The sequence below is a fragment of the Trachypithecus francoisi genome, unplaced genomic scaffold (assembly GCF_009764315.1).
Source record: "Trachypithecus francoisi isolate TF-2019V2 unplaced genomic scaffold, Tfra_2.0 Lachesis_group21, whole genome shotgun sequence".
Classification (NCBI taxonomy): domain Eukaryota; kingdom Metazoa; phylum Chordata; class Mammalia; order Primates; family Cercopithecidae; genus Trachypithecus; species Trachypithecus francoisi.
The window spans coordinates 45,738,113-45,750,790 of NW_022681467.1; the positions used below are offsets into that span (position 1 = coordinate 45,738,113).

General features: G+C 42.2%; 1 protein-coding gene across 7 annotated transcripts in view; it reads right to left on the reverse strand.

The window, feature by feature from the left end:
• The window catches only part of UBE2V1 (ubiquitin conjugating enzyme E2 V1), a 38,648-nt gene that overhangs the window by 15,836 nt on the left and 10,134 nt on the right, over positions 1-12,678 (reverse strand). For 4 of the 7 annotated variants that reach the window (XM_033186720.1, XM_033186715.1, XM_033186719.1 and 1 more), the window contains one exon: positions 853-1,001. In XM_033186720.1, the coding sequence (XP_033042611.1) occupies positions 853-897 (45 nt within the window). In that variant the 5' untranslated portion in view covers positions 898-1,001. Of the gene's footprint in view, positions 1-661; positions 1,002-11,846; positions 11,962-12,678 lie in introns of all 7 variants that reach the window. The other 3 variants (XM_033186716.1, XM_033186717.1, XM_033186721.1) reach the window with 2 other exon arrangements.

The window sequence follows — 12,678 nt, forward strand, 5'->3', positions numbered from 1 at the left end:
CAAGTTACTACTTGATCAGTATCTTCTATAATGGTAACAGATGAAAACTCAAAATGTAAACAAAAGGGAGACACCAGGGCACAGTGGTTAAGAGCACAGGCTCTGGAGTCAGATCTGATTTGGGGGTTACCAGCTATGTGACTTTGGGCAAGAGACTTGACTCCTCTGAGTCTGTCTCCTCATCTGTAAAATGGAATGCAATTGTACCTAACAACAGGGTTTTGTGAGAGTTAAGAGACATTTCCTGAGGGTTTACTATGTGTCCTCGAAAAATGGTTGGCTGGCATTATGAAGACTGGGAACTCTCACAAATCAGGAAGTTCTGAAAGAGGCTACTTTTCCCCATCCTCATTGTCTTGGTCTTCTTTGCAAAGGCCTCTGGGTCTGGCAGTGCCTGGAATAGACCAGGAGCTGACAGGCTGGCATTAGGATACAGGTACATGGCAGACCTGGGAGACAGTGAAGAAAAACAACAACTGGGAAGGCTTCCCAGAGTTCATTTGGAGACTAGCTTCAGGAATGCTGGCTATACCTAGGGCCTAGTTATTTGGTTAGTCCAGAGATTGTTTGGAATGACATCTGAGGGTGCAATGACCTCATACCGCACTGTCTACATTGTCATATAAATTCACACTATGAGTCTAAACAGGTTTTTGCTTACCATTTAGAGGGGTTAAACAGCATCAGAGGAGGTTCAAATATATAAACTGAAACTGGTCAAAAAATAATAGCCACATTTCAGAAAATATACCATTGGTGAGCTTTTTTTTCCGTGATAAGGCTAGGATTTTTCTAAAAGGAGGCACAGTGAATTTAAGACATTGACATTTATAGCCGTAGCTCGACGCTTACTCTTGGAGGCCCAATTATCATCCCTGTCCATCTTGTAAGTGTCATGTCTTCGTCATCTTCTAGACCCCAGCTAACTGTGCCATCTCCTACTCCTTTCTGGCCTTCTTCGAGTTCTTCCAACAGTCGGAAATTGCGAGGGACTTTTACTCCTAAAATAAATGGAAAGAAATTCAAGATACCAGCAACTCCAGGGGAACTTGTAAGCCTAGAGCTAGCTGCTCATTATCGCTCCCTGGGAATAAAGATGCTAACATGCAAAAAATCATGGGAAGTTATCACACCTCAAACTTGCCACTTATAAAGCTATCAGTATCAACCAGCACAACCAGAGGGAAGGGGCACATGGTTCTCTGACAGGTGAAGTGACTAGGGCTAGATAACCAAACTTAGATACCCCACCCCCACCCCTCGGACAAACCTTATAAGGGGCTTACATGTCTAAACGTTGATGAATTGGGGTTAACTAGTGTGAGATGAAAACCATCAATATCAAGTGCTAACAAAAGTACCTTGGAAGACAAGAGGCTGAGACTATGCTTATTTGTTGGCATGACTCTCAAACAACCTTTAGGAGGAATAGTTGCCATGGATATGGCAAATAAAAATGGTGTCCTCTTAATCAACTAAGAGTCAACTGAAGGCACCAAGGATAAAATGTTCTATTGTTTTTCAATATTAAATGATAGTTTCTCTTTTAACTTACAAAAAAGCTAAAAGGGAATAGCTGGCTCTCTAATTTTTTCCCAAAAATCCCAAAGCCTGGCAAGTAGCTCTTGAAAGCAACACATGAAAACATCTCACAGGTTCAAGACGCAGTACCGGGTTCAGGCTGAGACTTGAGCCATTTCTAGGTGTCTTCCAGAATAGAACATTGGCCAGACTCTCAAGAGACAAATAGGACTAACCATGTGACTGTGAAGAGAGGCTCACTTGAGAGACCCCAAATTGTGGGAGGTGTTGCCAGTATATGCATTTCCCAAAGTGTAGGACACATGCCATTAATTTAATTGGAATAAATATTTGAGCACCTATTATACATCAGGCACTTTTCTAAGCACTGAAGAACAAGCAGTGAAGAAAACAAAAATGCCTGCAGCTTACATTCTAGTAGCAGACATATAATGGACAAAAATCAATACGTTAATTATACAGTATGACAGATTCTGCTGTTCTGGAGCAGGGAGTAATAGGGGAGGGGCAATACTTTCAAATGGAGGGATCGAGGAAAAGTGTTATTGCAATCAGGTGTCATAACTAAAGACCTGAAGAAGGTGACAGGGCATGATTTATGGATAGCTGAGGGGAAAGTCTTTGAGAAAGAGCAAACAAGTGCAAAAGCCCTAAAATAGAGGCTTGCTTAAGGTGTCAAAGGACAGTAAGGAGGCCAATTTAGCTTAAACCAAGTGAGGGATGAGAGAGCAAGAGGAGATTAAGGATGCCAACTGTTACTGCGTGACATGATCTATCCCTCAGACTGCTGTGTGAGGACGAGAGTGAAGGGAGCAAGAGCAGAAACAGCTAGGGGGATACTGCAATAGTCCTAGCAAAAGGTAATACCAGCTTGGACCACGGTGATAGCAGGAAAGTAGTGAGGAGCGGCGTAATTCTAGGCATGTGAGAGGTCTGAGCTGTGGAGATTTGCTACCAGGTTGCCTGTGAGGTGTGAGACAAGAGTCAACTACAGCTCCTGGGTTTTTGGTCCAAGCAACTGAAGGACGGAGTTGTAGTGGTACGTTAGAGGACTTTAGGTGGTATGTGATTGAACAATTAGTTTTACAGTCATGTATTTATGTTTAAGAATAATTTATTTAGGGTAAGTAATATACTAACTTCCCATCCATAACAATGGTTAAAAGTTTCCTTTAAAATAAATGTTAAGCAAAAGAGTCAGTTGATTACAAAAAAATGTTAAATAATACTACATATGGTATTTGAAAGGAAACAGCAAAACCTACAAGCATACTTGAACTGCTTGTTTGGAAAACACTGGCATTTTCATCTGCACAGCAGCCAACTGGATTATTCAGCTACAAAGGACTAAGTCTTCTTTAGCAAACATAAAACTGAAAGACAGTGGTGACATTACAGGCAAAAAGTCAGACAACACAACTGTTGTTCAGAAAGGGTTCAATCTAAATCTTTAATGATCCTAATTAGGCTAGGGGGGAAAAGTCACTGCCTTACTACTGGTTAATTTATAAGCCTACACTAACAAAAATGAAGATCAAAAGAACACAAAATCATATTGATAGGAAGGCTAATGACTGAGACTTGTTCACAGATGGTGTTACGGCTGAACTGTGTTTTCCTCAAATTTACGTACTGAAGTCCTAACTCCCAGTACCTCAGAATGTGACAAAACCTGCTGACACCTTGATCCTGGGCTTCTGGTCTCCAGAGCTGTGAGAAATTGGTTGTTTAAGCCCCACCCAGTCTATGGGATTTTGTTATGACAGCACTAGCAAACCCATACAGATGAGAAGTGACATCTTGTTTTTTTTTTTTTTTTTTTGAGGCGGAGTCTCGCTCTGTCGCCCAGGCTGGAGTGCAGTGGCGCGATCTCGGCTCACTGCAAGCTCCGCCTCCTGGGTTCACACCATTCTCCTGCCTCAGCCTCCCGAGTAGCTGGGACCACAGGCGCCCGCCACCATGCCCAGCTAATTTTTTTCTATTTTTTAGTAGAGACGGGGTTTCACCATGACAGCCAGGATGGTCTCGATCTCCTGATTTCATGATTCGCCCGCCTCGGCCTCCCAAAGTGCTAGGATTACAGGCGTGAGCCACCATGCCCGGCCGATAAGTGACATCTTAAGAAGCTTTATAGAGTTGGTAAGGATACAGAACAAGATGTTAACAGTTATCTCTGAGTAAAAGAATTATGGATGATTCCCCCTACTTTCTCTATTTCCTGATTTTTTACAACAATCCCATGTTATTTGCATAACAAAAAACCAATTAGGAACCATTTCAATCGTATCCCACACAAGAACCTACTCAGGGCCTGTGCGCCTGTCATTCCTGCTGTCCAGAAGGCTCCTTCCCCTAGGAATCCTATTAAGCCAAGCTCCCTCAGCTTCTTTAGGGCTTTGGTTGTCCAGCACTTCATCTCAATAAGGATCAAGCGTTCTTCTCTGAGGAGGAATCTCACCTAACAGCATTCCTTAAGTGACTAACTTTTAGTGGACAATGTTTTTAATGTTACTAAAACTTAGTCAGCTTGGTATGGTGGCTCACACCTGCAATCCCAGCACTTTGAGAAGCCAAGACAGTCGTCTGAGGCCAGGAGTTCAAGACCAGCCTAGGCAACATGGAGAACTCTCATCTCTACAAAAAAATACAAAAATTGGCTGGGCATGGTGGTGCCCACCTGTAGTCCTAGTTACTCAGGAGACTGAGGTGGGAGGGTCACTTGAGCCAGGGAGTCTGAGGTTGCAGTGAGGTGAGAAATTGCGCCACTGCACTCCAGCCTGGGCAACAGAATGAGACCCTGTCTCAAAAACAAATAAAAAATAATAAACAAATACATTAGCTGGGTGTGGTGGTGCACACCTGTAGTCTCAGCTGCTTGGGAGACTGAGACAGGAGGACTGCTTGGGCCTGGGAGGTCAAGTCTGCAGTGAGCTATGATCATGCCACTGCACTCCAGCCTGGGCAACAGAGCAAGAACCTGTCTCTTTAAAAAAAAAAAAAAAAAAAAAGATGGGGCACAGTGGCTCACGCCTGTAATTCCAGCACTTTGGGAGGCCGAGGTGGGCAGATCACAAGCTCAGGAGTTCAAGACCAGTCTGGCCAGTATGGTGAAACTCTCTCTCTACTAAAAATACAAAAATTAGCCAGGCGTGGTGGTGTGCACCTATAGTCCCAGCTACTTGGGAGGTTGAGGCAGAAAAATCACTTGAACCCTGGAGGCGGAGGTTTCAGTGAGCTGAGATCACACCACTGGACTCCTGCCTGGGTGACACAGCAAGACTTCCATCTCCAAAAACAAACAAACAAACAAACAAACAAATAAATAAAAGTGTTAAAACTGCCAAATAAATGGCCAAGTATAACAGCTTCTATAGCTGAGCCTTTCATTACTGAATGGAAGCTATATTATACATGTGACCTCCATTTTGAGTTGCTCTTTTTGGCAAGACAAAAAACTGTGTTAGTTTCTTATGTCAGGTATTTAAATGTCAGCTGGACTATTTATAGTAGGACTATTCCTCTTGTAAATTTAAGCAAAGAACATCTCTATGGCTGAAAGGTTACCTTTTCACCTAACAATCAGATCTGATTAGGAAATCCTAACATTCAAATATCATAAGCTTGTTGCTATTAGTTTCAAAACAGTGAATTCAAGTTATATTTTTCTGATATTTAATTTTTACATGTGAAGTAGGGCAAAATATATTAGTAATTAACCCTATACTTCCAATAGACATTTCCATTGGATTAGATATTCGATTACTTATAAACAAGCGTGCAAAGCCCACATATACAACTGAACCAAAGAAACAGGTCAATTTATTTTAGGCTAGTATTTGGAACAGGAATTGAGATCCACGGAGGGAAAGGTCAGCTTTCTTTTGTTCCTGCATTATAGGACAATTTGATTCTGACTCAAGATGTAAAGCCAGCACCAGAAACAGTTTAATAAATGAAAAACTTTGGACAAAGCCAGCACCACTAGAAACAGTTTAATAAATGAAAAACTTTGGACTGGCCGATATCTATCTGTATTCCAACTAGGAGTTGTGATACACATATAAATATCAGAATAACTGCTATCTACTGAACAATTACAATACACATTTATTTCATTTGAACAACAGTTTTCAAACATTTTGCTTTCAAGAACGCTTTATACTCTCAAAAATCACTGAAGACCTCAAAGAACTTTTTTTTGTTTGTTTGTTTTGAAACAATGTCTCACTCTTGTCACCTAGGCTGGAGTGCAATGGCTTGATCTCGGCTCACTGCAACCTCCGCCTCCTGGGTTCAAGCGATTCTCCTGCCTCAGCCTCCCAAGTAGCTGGGATTACAGTTATGCACCACCACGCCCAGATAATTTTTGTATTTTTAGTAGAGACAAGGTTTCACCATGTTGGCCAGGCTGGTCTTGAACTCCTGACCTCAGTTGATCTGTCTGCCTTGGCCTCCCAAGTGCTGGGTTACAGGTGTGAGCCACCGCGCCTGGTGAAGACCTCAAAGAACCTTTATGTGGGTGACACCTATTTATATTTGCCAAATTAGAAATTAAAACTGAGAAATCTTAAAATTATTTATTAACTCATTTAAAAGTAATCACAACAAACCACTATATGTTAAGACAAATAATAAATTTTATTAAATAACTATGTTTTCCAAAGAACAAAAGAAAATTAGTGAGAAGATGGCACGGTTTTGCAAATAACCTTGACGTCTGGTTTAAAACAACAGAGCATATGAAGAACTGAGGTGAGGGGAGAACACATGTGCTATCTAAAGGGGACAGTTACTCCTTAACTCTGGCCAAATGTCTATGGGCCAGATTCTGCTCATGGACCATCTTGAGCTCAGAGAATATTTAAAACTCTTTCTTTTGTCAGAAGGGTAAGTGAAGACTGGAAAACATTGTGCTATCTGGCATTGGGCAGTTAAGAACTCTGTAAACCTTTATTCAACTAAATCTTGAAGAATTTAAGCCCACAAACTAGAAAGCTCCTAAAGTAGATTGTTAATTTTTAATTCATACTTTAAAGCCATAAACTTTAATTTTCACTCAAACATTGATTAAGAGCAAAGTTTGGGGAAGAGCTAGTAGAAATAATGAATTACAAAAATTTACAAAATATGGGGTGTTCATTTATTCTTTCTTGACATTTACACAGAAGTGGCAAGTTGCCACCAAGTTAGTTGGTATACTGAATTATACTGTGCTAAGAGCATAAAGCTCTTGGTGAGGAAGCATTCTGGGGCTCGTGATGTTTGACGTGTATAGAACTGGACTCACTCCACATTTATAAGCAAAAAAAAAAAACAAAAAACAAAAAACAAAACAAACAAACAAAAAAAACTACACATTTCAGAACCACAATGAAAAAAGTTTGCTAGGCTTTTTACCTGCTTGTCAAAATTTCCCTATACATAAATTATCAGTAACATATATGCACACACACCTTCTCTCAGTGTGATAATTATCCAACACTTATCCAGCACTTTGCTAGACAATCTAGGGGCTATAAACAAAATACAAAACTGGGGTCTCCCTAACGCAGTCTAAGGTGTCAGTGTAGAAACAAGATATACACAAAGGGCAATGAAATAAAACCATATCAGAACATATGAGAAACAGAACCTACCAGAGGACAGTGTTACTTAGCTTTTGAGGGGTCATAGACTTCTCTGAAATTTGACAAAAGACGAAGAGGTTGGAGCCATGTTACTACTGCACTTTACCTTAAGGGTAATAGCGGGGAGCTGCAAAAGGCTCGGAGTAGGGCAAGAGATAAGGCACATCCAAGTCTCCTAGGTAATGATCAGCTTTGGGGTATGCTACTGCTACTGTCTCAGGATATAGAGCCAGAAGTATTTGCCTAGAGCAAATACTGTGACCGAACATGTGGCATCAAACTTCTCACAGGCCTGCAGGATGGAAGGTAGAAGAGATGTAGAAGATAGGGTAATTAATTCAGCAGCTCCCATTCATTTGTATGACTGTGGTGGTAGTTCGAAAAACAAAACAACAAAACAACAACAACAACAAAAACTGGCCTGTATGCAGTACTTCAGATAAATACTTGTTGAAAATTTTTAAAATTAAGCAAAAAAGGACAAAAGGTCGGCAAACCTCATTTTCTAAAAAACAAACACAAAAGTGACCTTTTATGTGTCCTTGTATGCTCATTGTACTCTCACCAATGATCCTGGGGTGTCATGACCCAGAATCACTAACATAAGGATGCCTGGTCTACCACTCTGTTTTTAAAAGGCATGTCAGGGTAATGGATATATGACCTCCCACAAGTAAGAATTCGAATATATTTTAGAGAAAATTCCATAATCTCTTAGCGGAGGATTAAGAGCACAGACCTAGGATCAAGTTCTGTCTCCACAACTTTCTAGCAATCTAGCTTTGTGCCTGAGCAAGGTAAAGCAGGGATCACGGCACGCCTGCTCCACAGGTGGCAAGGGAGAATACATGAGGTAAGGTCTGGAAAGCACTTTGTATAATACCTGGCACACAGTAAGCTTGCTGCTGAATCATCTCCATCAGCAGACTGTATTATCCATGACAAAACAAAAACCAAAAACCCTCACTTGACCCTATATCCCCCTCCAGCTACCATCAATTTCTTTGTTCCTTAGTAGCAAAAAAACTGAAAAACAGCTGTCTAGACTCCTGGTCTAGAGTCTTCACCTTACCTGCACCTATTCTAATCATGCTATTCCACTAGTCACTCAGGGGCACCAAGGAGCACCCTCTAAATCCCACAGCCAAATCCCATGGTCAGTTCTCAGCTCCCACCCTATAACTGGAGTTTTGGGCAGCATCTAATCACTCCCTCTTTTTTTCTTGCTTCTCTGAGCGCCGCTTCTCTTCTCACTGGCTGCTCTGCCTCACCTCCCGGACCTCCAGACTCTGGCTGCCAGGCCTCAGGGCACAGTCCACCTTTGAGGTCTTCTGTCTGCTCCATTCTTCCAAGCAATTTTACCCAAACCAAGGCTTCGAGTAAGCTGACAACTCTCCAATTTATATTCCCAATTAACTGTCTCTTAGACATCTCCATTTAGATGCCTAATAGGCCTCTCACACTTAAAACACCTCCAAAACAGAATTCCCATGCACTGTCCCTCAAAAAACAAAAACTACCCACTCCTTAAGCTCAGTATATGGCATAAATATTGCTCTGGCCAAAAATCTTGGAGTCATGACAACAAGTCTTTCTCTTATATCCCATATCTAACCCATTTCCAAAGCTATCCAACACCTGGTTATTTTCACCATCTCCACTGCGATCACTGTCATCCATGCCATCTCGGCCTCCTAACTGGCTTCTTTATCCACCAGGCTATACTGACAGTCTATTCTCCATGACGATCCTCTTTTTTTTTTTTTTTTTTTTTTTTTGAGACGGAGTCTCGCTCTAGCCCGGGCTGGAGTGCAGTGGCCGGATCTCAGCTCACTGCAAGCTCCGCCTCCCGGGTCTACGCATTCTCCTGCCTCAGCCTCCCAAGTAGCTGGGACTACAGGCGCCCGCCACCTCGCCCGGCTAGTTTTTTGTATTTTTAGTAGAGACGGGGTTTCACCGTGTTAGCCGGGATGGTCTCGATCTCCTGACCTCGTGATTCGCCCGTCTCGGCCTCCCAAAGTGCTGGGATTACAGGCTTGAGCCACCGCGCCCGGCCTCTTTTTTTTTTTTTTGAGACGGAATTTCACTCTTGTTGCCCAGGCTGGAGTGCAATGGCACGATCTTGGCTCACCAAAACTTCCACCTCCCGGGTTCAAGTGACTCTCCTGCCTCAGCCTCCCGAGTACAAAGCGGGTTCTCCTGCCTCAGCCTCCCAAGTAGCTGGGATTACAGGTATGCACCACCACACCTGACTAATTTTGTATTTTTAGGAGAGACGGGGTTTCTCCATGTTGGTCAGGCTGGTCTTGAACTTCCAACCTCTCAGGTGATCCGCCCACCTCAGCCTCCTAAAGTGCTAGGATTATAGGCTTGCTTGAGCCACCGTGCTTGGCTGACGATCCTCTTAAAGGTAAAATAGGTGCCCTCGTTCTCCTACCGGAAGCCTACTCTTGGCCTTCCGTTGTACCTGCAATCCAGCCAAACTTGTCACCTGGCCAACAGAGCCCCACCTGCTTCGCCAATTTGTGCCACTCCACCTGGCTCCCCCATCCTCCTCCAGCCACATCAGTCCTTTTCTAAGTTTCTGAAGAGGCGTCCTTACTTCCTGCCTTTGCATTTGTGAGTCCTTCACCCTGGAATTCTCTGTGCCAGAGCTGGGAATGGCTGACTGGTTCCCTCGTCCTCATCCAAGGGTCTAACTGTCCATTCCCTTATCTTGCCTTATTTTTCTTCATAGTACTCACTGCCACTCGACATTCAGTGTCAAATATATTCATTTCCACTTTATTGGTTGTTTCTTGTCTGTCTCCCATCTGAACTTAAGCTCCATGAGAGTACAACTTCGTCTGTTTTGTTCACTGCTGAATCTCCAATGTCTCAGGGTGCTTTGCCCTCTAGAGTAAGCACCCAAATACTTATTGAAAGAATTAATGAATGACTAGGTATTAGCTAGGAACAGTATTTCAGAATGAACAATGCTCAATGTCACAAAATTCTAATGCTGGTTTATTCTTGAAAATACAAGAGAGAAACATTCACAGTATCATTATCTGGGAGTCTAACATGATAAGGATTATCAAAGGGGCTTAGTATGAATTTTAAAGCCCAAGAACAGTCATATATTAAGAGGCAGAGTCTCACTCTGTCACCCAGATTGGAGTACAGTGGTGTGATTTTGGCTCACTGCAACCTCAGTCTCCTGGGTTGAAGTGTTTCTTGCACCTCAGCCTCCCAAGTAGCTGGGATTACAGGCACCCACCACCACAGCCAGCTAACGTTTGCATTTTCAGTAGAGATGGGGTTTTACCATGTTGGCTAGACTGGTCTCGAACTCCTGGCCTCAGGTTATCCATCAGCCTCGGCCTCCCAAGGTGCTAGGATTACAGGCATCAGCCATCATGCCCGGCCTGAATATAATAATTTTAAAAGCTATAAAGCTTAATTAGAAACCAGATGGTCAGGAGAGGCCCTCTCAGAGCCCCCAGTCCCATACACCTTTACTGCCACACAGGCCTGTGTGGTACTTTTTCTTTACATTTTCTTTTCTTCCTTTTTTATTGTCTGACTCACTCTCTAAGTTTCTCAAGTCAGAGCTGTGACTCATTCAATGCCACCTCCCCAGAATCTGGTATGCTGTCTGGCATTTAATGATACTCAATATCAATAAATGTTTTTTGCTTGAAGAAATGGCAGTATCAGGCCAGGTGTGGTGGCTCACGCCTGTAATCCCAGCACTTTGGGAGGCCGAGACGGGCGGATCACAAGGTCAGGAGATCATCCTGGCCAACATGGTGAAACTCTGTCTCTACTAAAAATACAAAAATTAGCTGGGTGTGGTAGTGGGCGCCTGTAATCCCAGCTACTCGAGAGGCTGAGGCAGGAGAATTGCTTGAACCTGGGAGACGGAGGTTACAGTGAGCTGAGATCATGCCACTGCACTCCAGCCTGGCAACAGGGCGAGACTCTGCCTCAAAAACAAAAAAAAACAAAAACAAAACAAAAAAAAAAACAAAAAAAGAAATGGCAGTATTTCCTACTGTAAACTCTAACCTACTGGGTCCAAAATATTGGACAATGTTGCCATATAATTGACATTGGTTTTTTATTTTGAGAGAAGTAAAACTTGGTAACTATTTTTATTTTTATTTATTTTTACAGATGGAGTCTTGCTCTGTCACCCAGGTTGGAGTATAATGGCGTGATCTCAGCTCACTTCAACCTCCACCTTCCTGGTTCAAGTGATTCTCTTGCCTCAACCTCCCAAGTAGCTGGGATTATAGACACGCACCACCATGCCCAGCTAATTCTCATATGTTTAGTAGAGACGGGGTTTCACCATGTTGGCCAGGCTGGTCTCAAACTCCTGACCTCAAGTGATCCACCTGCCTCAGCCTCCCAAAGTGCTGGGATTACAGGCGTGATCCACCTTGCCCCGCCTAGTTTTATTTTTAATGAATGAGAATTTTAGGGAAACTTACATTTTTAAATGAGGGAAAACTGGTTTCTCACCCAAACCACACAAGTGAAAGAATTCTTCACTATAAAATGAACTTTGTTTCATAAAATGTATATGAAAGCAAGTTACTAATATTTCAAACCATTTAAAAACTGCATACAAATACATCAATATTTTCTACAAAACAAAAGAGCATTTAATTCCAAATGGCCTAACCATACCATAGGTACAGAACTTCATGGTCTACTCCAGGGACATAAGTCCAAATATTGTTGGAATTCAGAGATCCTGCAGACTTCAGGATGTATCAGTGACAAGTGAAAAGCTTATCCTATTCTAAATAGAGAGTTTAAATTAAAAATCATGGTACATTAAACAAAACATTTTAGTGAATATATTAAAAAATTAAACCTACATATGCCAAAGAACAGAAGCATAACAGATGAGAAAACCCAAGAATACTCTAACATATGTTTTGGTCCTCTAGCACTTTAATCAATTGAATCAACATAAATTTTAAGATTCCCAATATTTCTCTGTGAATCTGACACCAAAAAGGCAGCTGGAGAAACAGCATCAAGTGACTATATGGAAGATTAAAAAAATGGACTCTTATAGGCCAGATGCGGTGGCTCACACCTGTAATCTCAGCACTTTGAGAGGCCGAGGTGGGTGGATCACCTGAGGTCAGGAGTTTGAGACCAATCTGGCCAACATGGTGAAACCCCAGCTCTATTAAAAATACAAAAATTAGCCAGTTGTGGTGGCACATGCCTGTAATCCCAGCTATTTGGGAGACTGAGGCAAGAGAATTAATTGAACCCGGGAGGTGGAGGTTTCAGTGAGCTGAGATCATGCCACTGTACTCCAGCCTGGGCAACAGAGACTCGTCAAAAAAAAAAAAAAAAAAAGGACTCTTATAATCTTGCAAAACCAAGAGAACTACAGGCTCTATAATAGCTAGGAGGTACACTAGGAAAATCTATAGCTAATGATAAAGTATAATCAAATAGACTGTGACTATTAAAAAGTGAACTATGAAAATGTTAAGAA